Raw genomic sequence first — 10,626 nt, 5'->3', positions numbered from 1 at the left:
AGATGGCAAAACAGTAGTCGTCTATATTGATGATATTATGGTCTTCATGAATGGAAATAGGGAGCAGCACCGAAAGGTGGTATGAGAAGTCCTAAAATGGTTAAAGGAGAATGACCTGTTCTTGAAGCCTGAGAAATGTAGCTTCGAGCAGTCTAAAGTCGAGTTCCTTGGGTTGATTGTGGAAGAAGGCAACATGTCAATGGACCCTGTGAAAGTAGAAGGAGTATTGAAATGGCCTGTTCCCAAATGCGTAAAAGATATACAAGCATTCATGGGCTTTGCCAACTTTTATCGAAGATTCATACTTGGGTTCTCGGATATAGCCAGACCAATGAATGATCTGCTAAGAAAAGATGTCAAATGAGATTGGATGGAGAAACAACAGAAGGCTTTTGATGAATTAAAGAAACATTTCACAGAAGCTCCCGTCTTAGTCATGCCAGATGTTGAGAAGAAAAAGAAAATAGAGACTGATGCTTCCGATTACGCAACAGGAGCAGTTCTCTCTCAACTGATGGAAGATGGATTATGGCATCCAATAGCATATTACTCTAAGTCAATGAATGATGCGGAAAGAAATTACGACATTCACGATAAGGAGTTATTAGCGATCATTAGGGTGTTAGAAGAGTGGAGGCACTACGTGCAGGGAGCACCTCACCCGGTTGAGATATGGACGGATCATAAGAACCTAGAATATTTCATGACCAGTCAGAAGTTGACCAGAAGGCAAGCTAGATGGAGTCTTTTCCTAGCAGAGTATGAATTTACACTCCAACATAAGCCTGGCGTGGTTAATGACAAAGCAGACCATCTTTCTCGGAGATCAGACCATAGAGGGGGGGGTAGAAAATGATAACTCAGATTGCATACTTTTGAAACCGAAATTCTTTACCATAAAAGCTGCTAAAAGAGGTCAAGTTTTGGTGCATGGAGAGGAAAAATTAATCCAAAAGATACGAAAATGCACAGAACAAGAGCCTGAAGTCGCTAAAGCATTAGAAATGCTAAAAGCAGCACTGGTTCAGTTGCGTAAAGGAGTCAAAGAGTGGAATATGGAGGATGGATTGGTGTTATTCCGAGGATTAGTCTACGTTCCAAATGATAAAGAGATCCACCAAGAGATACTAGAGTTGTTTCATGACTCTCCACCAGCTGGACATCCTGGATGAGCTAAAACCTTGGAGTTGATTTCCAGAAATTATTGGCGGCCTTCGATGATGAAGTATGTCTATGATTACATAGACGGTTGCGATAGGTGCAGACAAACGAAAGTGCTTCTGAGTAAACCAATGGGGCCTTTACAGCCAAATGAAGTTCCAGAAGGACCTTGGCAAACAATCACCTGTGACCTGATAGTGGATCTGCCGAAGAGTGAAGGGTGTGATAGCATTTTTGTAGTCGTTGATTGATTCTCGAAACAAGCACACTTCATTCCCACCACGAAAGATGTAGACTCGAAGGGTATTTCCAAGCTATTTCTGAAGAATGTATGGAAACATCACGGAACACCAAAGAAAGTGATTTCAGATAGAGGAACTCAGTTCATATCGAAGTTCATGGGACAAATGTCAAAAAGATTAGGAACGAAATGGTCTGCGTCGACCTCCTATCATCCCAGAACCAATGGACAGACTGAACGTGTAAACCAAGAAGTAGAACAATATTTGTGCATGTTCACGTCATATAGACAGAATGATTGGGTATCTTGGCTGCCGATAGCAGAGTTTTCACATAACAATGCAGTCACAGTAACTGGTCACAGTCCGTTTAAAGTTCTCTACAGGTATAACCCAGATTTCACAATCCACCCAAACTCCATGTCCGTAATCCCCGCCGCCGATGAGAGAGTTGATCAAATGAAAGAAGCAAGAGATGATGCGGAGAATACTCTAAAGATGGTCAATGAGCACATGATGCAATTCTATGACAAAGGAGTAAAGGAAGCACCTCAGTATAAGATAGGAGACAAGGTCTGGCTTGATGCAAAGAATCTTAAACAACGTCGCCCAAGTCAAAAACTGTCAGATCGATGTCTAGGTCCCTTTGAAATACTAGAGAAGATTGGTGAAGTGAACTACAAGTTGAAATTACCGGAAAAATATCAGATTCACCCAGTTTTCCACATAGAACTACTTACTCCATATCATGCATCTTGATTGATTCCTCATCCTCCTCCAAACCGACCACCTCCAGAATTGATTGACAATCGGGAAGAATTTGCTGTAGAAGAAGTGCTAGATAGCTGATTGTTCCGAGGAAAGCTGCAATACTTAGTGAAATGGGAAGGATACCCGAAGGAAGAGTCATCTTGGGAGCCAGAAGAGAATTTGAAGAATGCCCCAATTCCTTTAGCGGAGTTTCATAAAAAGAATCCGACGGCTGCAGCCGGAAAATACCGAAGAATCAAGGGCTCAGTACTGTTTATGGAAGACTTCAAACGATGGAGAGAAAAGAATATCCGACCTTCATTCGTTCATGATGACACTCACCTTAGAGAGGGGGTAATGTCACGAGTACCTTTAACAAACCATTATTCTTTCTTGAATCTTCCTAAGCGCCAATACACAGTGCCTAAGTCAAACCCTAACCCTACCCCGAAAGCATCTACCAGTTCAGAGATTCCTTTAGCGCCCACGACACGTGTCTTCAATGTGACTAATGAAGAAGATGAGTTCTTTGACTGTGAATAGATTAGATTAGATATGATAAGATAAGATATGGTCACGTGATGCTTCTTTAATATTCTACGATGTTCTATGGTACGATTCTCTTTTCCTTTTTATGATTGGCTAGTAGTTGTATCTCAGTTTCAATCTCTGTTTTAATAGTTGTATATAGGTAGCATGTCTTGGTTGATAGTTCCTTAGTTCAAACCTCTTGTATCTACACTGTAGCAATCCAAGACGTACCTGCTCATCATTCCTTTTGTTGTGATAACCTTAGTCGAGTCCTAGTCTCTGCCCAGCATTAATTTGTTATTGGGTTGTGACACTAGGTGTGCACTTAGTCTTATCTTCATTGCTAACAGTGTAGACAGTGTTATTACATGTTTTCCCATAGTCCGCAGACTTATCCATCTACCTGTAGCTGGGTCACTTTCAGAATATTTTCGTAGTTATTAGTTGCATTGCGAAATATTACTGTTCATTCACCATCACACTCTGTCACTCGTTATACTCATGCACACCGCTCGCAATCCGACACTCCGTGTTTCAGCAGATAAAAGAGATTAAGGCTGGGAATGACGAGTTCACCCAAGCAGCAGCAACATCAGAAAGCCATGAGCACAACAGTGCAAACTGCCATGTCAAAGGGCAAATTGAGGTCAAGATGATCAAAAAGGATGCATAAAGCATCTATGGTGATGGGTGGACATTTGGCTCTGCGAGCTGAGGGAGGGATCATCTTGGCGAAGCCTCATCAAGTATGGTGCAAGAGATGGGAGGCGTGCCAAGTGGCACCATTGATGATATGCCAAAACTGGAGACCTGCTAGCCAGTTATTTAGAGTCTTGTCTGAGAATGTGCCAGTGTAGGCTGCTGTGAATTGAGAGATGAGAGCTTCAGATGCTGGCATGTGCTTGGCTTCTGAGATGTCAATGGAGTCACAGAATTGGGTGAAGCATAATAAGCCTGCCCCATAGTTGCTATGCATGTCTGCATCAAGAGAACAAATCATGACCTGTGATCTGTGAGTTGAGAAGATGAGAGTGAGAGTGATTCGTGATGAGATGGAGCATACCTGAAAAAGATGAAAGAGAGATGAGTTTGGAGATTGTTGTTTGAGTGCAGCTTGCCAATCTGCGCCTGCTGGAGTGGACCATAAGAGAAGTTAGTCGCTAGCAAGAATGTGAGGTCTGTGTTGTGAGGGAGTGATAATGGAACTAGCACGAGGAGGATGTGGAGCATGTGAGCAAGATTGCTGCAGAGATAGTGAGACGGATTGACGTATGGTAGAGGGATGAGATGCCCAGAAAGAGGCCACAGCTGCTTCAACATAAATGCCTTGCATGACCCAATGGCATAGATCATTTTTGTTCATGGGAGGAAGAAGGAGAATATTTCTGAGGGTAAGGATGGTGGGTGAGAGAGACGCAGTGCATCTGAGGGTAATATACCCTGTGAGATTGGATCCGCCAGGTTCAATGGCGTGTGTTCATACACAAGGGAGATGGATAAGCAAGATTCATGCATGAAAGCTTTGGAGTGGCGGATTGCCAAGTTGATCATGTAATTGGAACACCTTCCTTTCCGAAAAGCAGCGATGACACCCTGTAAAGGCTAGAGCAAGTCAGACTCAGCAAGAGCAGAACAAACACTATATTGAATACCTAGAGCAAGTCAAACTAGAGGCTCTAGTAAGTACAAGTGTAAATGAGCTACAAGACAAACATACCTCAGCGAGAGCAGAACAAACACTGAGGATAAACAAACACAAGAAGGCTGCTACTAATACCATACGGAGTTGTTAGTTAAGCATGGCTGAGTGTTTGAAGGTGAATCACTATACAGTATCAGGAAGCAGGAAATAACAAGATAGGTAATGTTCATGCCAATACACCCCCTCACCGAGACACCAGACACAACCCAATGAGATGCTTCAAGAAGAGCGGGCGAGCGAGAGCTTTTGTAAAGATATCGGCAATGTTGGAGTGAGACGGTAACCACATGGGGACGAAGGTGCCCTGAGAGACATGACTGTGAATGAAATGGTAGCATACATCGATGTGCTTTGAGCGAATGTGGTTGCATGCCTCTTTGGACAGTGCAATGGTGCCTGTATTATCCATGTGGATGACGAGGGGTAAGGTGAGTGGGAGATGAAGTGCAATGAAGAGAGACTTCAACCATAAACCCTCCTGAATGACGTGTGTGATAGCCATATACTCAGCTTCAGTTGAGGATAAGGCAATGGTGGCTTGTTTCTTGGAAACGTGAGCTATAATTCCCCCTGCAAAGAACCAAGTGTAACCAGAGATGGACTTGCGATCCTCTGGCAAGCTGGCCCAATCAGTGTCACAATAACCATACAAAGGCTCATCGGCATGCTCTCCTCCGTAGTGTAGGCGTAAGTTAACAGTGCCGGCTAGGTAGCATAGTAAACACTTTGCGGCCACATAATGAGAAGCTGACGGATTCGCACTGAATTGCGTGAGGGTGTTAACAGAGTAGGAAATGTCAGGCCTCATGCAGACTGCAAGGTAGAGGAGTTCACCGATGAGTTTGCAAAAGGCACTGGGAAGGTTAGGAATTACTGGATGAGTGTCCAAAGGATGTCCAAAAGGAAAGTTAGCGTCGAGGGGAAGAAGGATGGGGTTGCACTCAAGCATGCCATATTCCTCGAGAAGATATGTGATGTACTCAGACTGATGCATCCAGAGATGACGAGATGAGCGATCACATTCGAATTGAATGCCAAGGAAACGGTCAACAGGACCAAGGTCTTCAATGCCGAATCGAGCATTGATCTTTCCCTTGATGTAGGCCAGGAAGTGGGGAGAGTTAGAGGTCCCTAGACTATCATCAACGTGCCAACCAATGATGCAAAATGTATGAGTTCCTGCAGCATCAATACAGTCGAATATGAACACAGCATAGTCCACACTGCAACACATGAAACCCAATTCCTCCATGATGGCCTATACTTCCTCATACCATTCCATAGCGGACTGTTTAAGTCCATAAATTGTCCACAACATCTTCCAAACCATGACGCGCCAGTCTCCCTGCTCAAAGCCCTTGGGCTGACACATGTATATGTCCTCTTTCAATACTCCCCACAGAAACGCATGAGTGGCATTGAAGGTGTCGAGATCCCAACCATTTTTACAGGCAAGGGCTGCAATGATGCAAAGAGAAGCGGTCTTCAGAACAGGAGTGAAGGTAGCACCAAAGTCGACGCCAGGAATTTGGGAGAATCCCTGGGCGACTAAACAGGCCTCGTATACTGGACCTCCCTTGTTGTCCTCTTTGAATTTGAGTACCAATCGATTGCCGAATGGCACATCGTCCTGGTGGGAGTGTGGTGAGTCTGTAAATGCTCATTTCATCCATAATACCCAATTCTTTCTGCATAGCCTCCAACCAGTCATCACGGTCTGAATGTAGGACAGCTTCCTCATAGAACACAGGTGGGATCTTCATGTTGTAGTTTGCACTGAACGGGTCATGTTTGCAGTCGCTTCTGATGGCGAGATGTGCGTGTTCTTCTATCATGAGGTTGGCAAATACCTCTGGAACATCTATGTTTGGCTCAATGTCCTCTAAGTTCTCCTCAGTATCCTCCACAAGCGTCTCCTCCTCCTCCTCCTCCTCCTCCTCCTCCTCCTCCTCCTCCTCCTCCTCAGGCACCCCCTCAGTGAGTGCAGGCTGAAGAAGACACATTGTACATGCCTCACAAAGTTTGGCAAGGCACGCTTTGGTGGCGGCCATAGCATCGGCATATGCCTTACCACCTGTCGTCTGACCACATGTGTGAACTGACCTACAAGGTGCTGGTGGTGGAGTAACTGGTGCAGGAGGAACAGATGAGTGAGGGGCAATGGAGGGCTGGGGTGCAATAGATGAAGGGAGAGGTGGAGAAACTGCGTCATCATTGTCAGAACCATCAGAGTCGGAGAAGTGCATCATGGATGGAAGGTTTTCATCAAAAATAACATCCTGGGCCACAAAGAATGCCCCAGAAACCTTGTCATGTAGTTGATAGCCTTTAGTGCCATCTGGGTAACCCATGAGAATAGCCTCACGAGAATGAGGACCCAACTTTGACTGAACCTCTGTGGGAATACGAACAAAGCAGCGGGAGCCGAATACACGAAGGTGTGACAGGTCAGGCTGTTTGCCATTGATGATTTCATAAGGTGTGGTTCCTGTTACAAGAACATCTAGACACTTGGGCCCCTACCATTTTTCTCCTCATCCTTCTCGTATCAGCCCTTGCATCATACCCTTACCCCGACCTCACCCTTGTTATCCTTGTCATTCTCGCATTCCCTTTCGCCCTCTACCTGTCGCTTCAGCAGAGCCAGTACATCTGGCCAGATCCTTTCGCTGACGAAGCATACCCATGCTCCGTTCCACCACCTGACTGATCCTGTGGACAGTCCCCTTGCCCTTACCGTCCGGATGGTAACCTATGATATGATGCACGACGCATCCCCTTTGCCCCTTTCCCTTTCTTGATCTTTGACTCAGTGTGCAGTCGCACATGTTACTTATATTTAGCTCCGCAGCTGCACGATCGTGCCCCTGCGCGTTTCACTTCTTATTCTGATCTTTGACTCACTTTCTTATCCGCACGTTCAGGATCCACTCGTGTCTCACCTCGAACGTGCCTTCCTTTTATGGTTATCCCCTTTACCACTTACCTCTCTTGGTAGTATGAGTTATCACCCACTAATACGCTTCCTGTCCTCTATATAAACTCGCTACCATGTACTATATTCCCTAACTTGAATCTACTTGGTTCTTGACCTCCTACTCTCACCAGAGTGATCCCTTCTGCCTAGCCAGCAGTCTATATTCTATCTTCTTATCTGCTCTTCGCGGATAAGCCTATAGTCTCGATCTTTACTCATTGACTTTGTCGACAAGCAAAGCCCCTGTTAACTAGTCGGACTTCCGTCCTTCTAATTAACGTCGATCTTACAATTAACCTTTGGGTGTCGTAAGCCTTGGCAGATACAGCTCATCGTCTAGCAGCCGCTTGACATAAGCTACCCAATTTGGACATAGGCATCAAATCTTACTTGCCGAAACCTCGCCAAGTAAGACCCCTAACCTTGGGCTAGCCCAAGGACGTCCTCGACCGTTGACGACACACGCTCTGTTTGAGCGTCGCCAACAGATACCATCCAAGTCGTAACAGTTCCTGATGGCAACGCATGTGACTCGCTTCTGTTCCAAAGGTAACACACAGTGAGTGCAGACTCACCCCAAAGGTTAACAGGAAGATGAGCTGTTTCCAGCAAGGCAAACAAGCGCCCCTCAATGGTACGCATAGCACATTCTGCCTTTCCATTTTGCTGATGGGCATAAGGCGCAGACAGTTGACACTCTATTCCAGCATCCTGGAGAGCCTTACTGAATGCTGCACTAATGAATTCACCGCCATTATCGGATCTGAAGACCTTCACTTTACGTTTGAGGTGATTTTCCCAACAGTTCTTGACTGTGTGCCACGCCTCCAACGCCTGGTCCTTAGTTGCGAGGAGCTGGAGGTTCAGAAGATGCGAGTGGTCATTGAGAAAGATCATGAAGTGGAGTTTACCATGAGGCATGATGACAGGGAAAGGGCCGCAGAGATCTGAATGAACAATATCGAGGGGATGAGCCATGCGAGGTTCGTCAGAAGGGAAGAAAGGTTTGCATGGATGTTTCATGATGATACAAGGCTCACAACGACATAAAGGTGCGTCTTTGTCAACGTGGACACCAGTAGCGATGAGCAGAACCCTCTTCACAGCCTCCCCACCAATGTGTCCCAACCTGGCATGCCAAAGGTCCTAGGTTAACGCAACTTTCGCAAATGTTGCAAGTTCAGTGGGTGCACGAAGGAGGGTAGCTTCATCTGGATGAACAAAGCGCAAGTCCACAGAGAACAGGTTCCCAACTTCAGGGATCTCACCATAAGCCTTCCCGCCATGTGACAGCTCACATTGCGGTGGATACAGTTGGAAATTACATGACCAACCCTTCTTCAACATACGTGAGACGGACAGTAGATTGATATATGCGCCGGGTGTGTGAAGACAATTGGTGAGTTTAATTTGATATGTGTTTCCATTGAGAATTAAATCAGCAATGCAGTCTCCGCATCCTGAAGTGGAAAGGAATCTGTGGTTTGCTGTCTTGACTTTGACAGACGAGTTCTGCGCATAAGTCCAGAAGAACTCCTGGCTCATAATGAGAGTAGAAGTTGTGCCCGAGTCAAGGATTGTGGTTGTGGAGCGAGACACAAGATGTGAGTAGTCCTGTTCAATATCTTCGATGACTGCAAATGAAAGATTCTGACGATGTGAAGACTCTGTAGCTAGCGCAGCAGTAGGAGTTGCAGGAGGGTTCACTGACACGGGTGCAGGAGCTTTGGCTTCATTTGCTGATGTGGAGACATCCTTCCTGGGTGTTTTACCCTTCTGTGCACAGGGCGCCTTCCCTTCCATCCCACCCCCTGGCTGGAGACAATGCTCATGGTCATGGGTGAGTGAACGAGGGAGGCCTATGCAAGCAGGATTTTCGCATGAGACCCCCTTGGGGTTTTGTCTGTGAATACGAACACCGGTAGAGGGGTTTGTTGTCTTCCCGCTGGAGGAGGCATTGGCAGTATTCGTGTACTCTGAACCTGGCTGGGCCATCTTCAAGTGAGCGTGTTGGCGATTCGCCTCCTCTGTAAAGGACATAGCAACTTGTTCGAACAATACAAGCGTGGTGGGAGTTGAGGAGGATGCCGTAGTAGATGGAGATGGTGCGGTGATGTTGGCAGAGCTGTATAGGCCGATGATAAGACTCCGGAAAACAACCCACTGGGAGGTATCAGGAAGGCCATTCAACAACATGAAGATGGCCTCTTCATCAGTAAATGTGATTTGCATTTCTGCAAAGCGGCGGCAGCCATGTTCGAAGACACCAAGGTACCGTGCTGCATCTTCTGCATCTTTAAGCTTCTCAGTGAAGAGTTGCGAGCGCAGTTCATATTGCAATGTGACATTGAGACATGCAAATCTTTTTGCAAGCATCTCCCATTGTTCTCAAGCGCAAAGCCCTTCATTGAGGATGTTCTGGACGATTGGAGAGAGCTTACGACCAATAATTGCCTTTGTTTGTGCGTCTTCCTTGATCCATTCCTTCATTAATTTTAATTCATCAGCCATTGGCTGTCCTGCTGTTGCAGGCTTAGGCATAGCGCTCGCGTATTCGGCTATGTCGTTAGGATCCACACTGCTACTGCAGTGGTTCCATAGGCCTTCACCTGCTAATGCGAGCCTGATGGCCCTTCTCCAGCTCGGGTAAGAGTCGGCACCCAGAAGTTCATTAATATGATCAAATTTCCCCATGGTTGATCTCGAAGAAGATCCTGGTGTGATGAAGATGACGTGATAATGGAATTTACAATGAGTTGGATGTTGAGCGTCCTCAACGTGAATCTAATCTCGTTCTAATCTGAAATACTGAGCTACTTGAGCTCAGGGCTCATAACCTAAAGGCTAGAGCAAGTCAGACTAGAGGCTCTAGTAAGTACGAGTGTAAATGAGCTACAAGACAAACATACCTCAGCGAGAGCAGAACAAATGCTGAGGATAAACAAACACAAGAAGGCCGCTACTAATACCATACGGAGTTGTTAGGAGAGGTGCGCCAAAATGCCCAGTGAGAGTTCCAAAGAAGTCCAATACCTGAACTGGTAGAGGCGTCTACATGAATGTTGTAGTCTCTGGTAGGTGGAAGTGGCTATATGTCTAGAGGTATCAGAGTGACTGATAGAGCAGGCTATAGTATTAAAATTAAGCATAATACTCACTGACTAGAAATCAGATGGTTTTGTAAGTTTGTTTGTAGTCTACAGATCCCACATAATTAAGCTTAATGGCTTCTGATTCCTTTGGTGATTCTCAGGCTTCCAAGAATA

General features: G+C 45.7%; 2 protein-coding genes across 2 annotated transcripts; both read right to left on the bottom strand.

Annotated features, from left to right (window-relative positions):
• Positions 1 to 3,423: 3,423 nt before the first annotated feature.
• EDB93DRAFT_1076560 (uncharacterized protein) lies at positions 3,424 to 3,699 on the bottom strand (the record flags this gene model as incomplete). The annotated part of the gene is made up of 1 exon (XM_041445247.1): positions 3,424 to 3,699. A coding segment is annotated over one exon (276 nt), but the record flags the coding sequence as incomplete, so codon positions are not given.
• Positions 3,700 to 4,049: 350 nt separating this feature from the next.
• Positions 4,050 to 4,277, bottom strand: EDB93DRAFT_1063496 (uncharacterized protein; the record flags this gene model as incomplete). The annotated part of the gene is made up of 1 exon (XM_041444866.1): positions 4,050 to 4,277. A coding segment is annotated over one exon (228 nt), but the record flags the coding sequence as incomplete, so codon positions are not given.
• Between the last annotated feature and the right edge of the window lie 6,349 nt (positions 4,278 to 10,626).

The sequence above is a fragment of the Suillus bovinus genome (assembly GCF_016758785.1).
Source record: "Suillus bovinus strain UH-Sbo-P2 chromosome Unknown EDB93scaffold_4, whole genome shotgun sequence".
Taxonomy (NCBI): Eukaryota; Fungi; Basidiomycota; class Agaricomycetes; order Boletales; family Suillaceae; genus Suillus; species Suillus bovinus.
The sequence above is the reverse complement of the archived record's forward strand: the minus strand, read 5'-3'. Positions and strand labels throughout refer to the sequence as shown.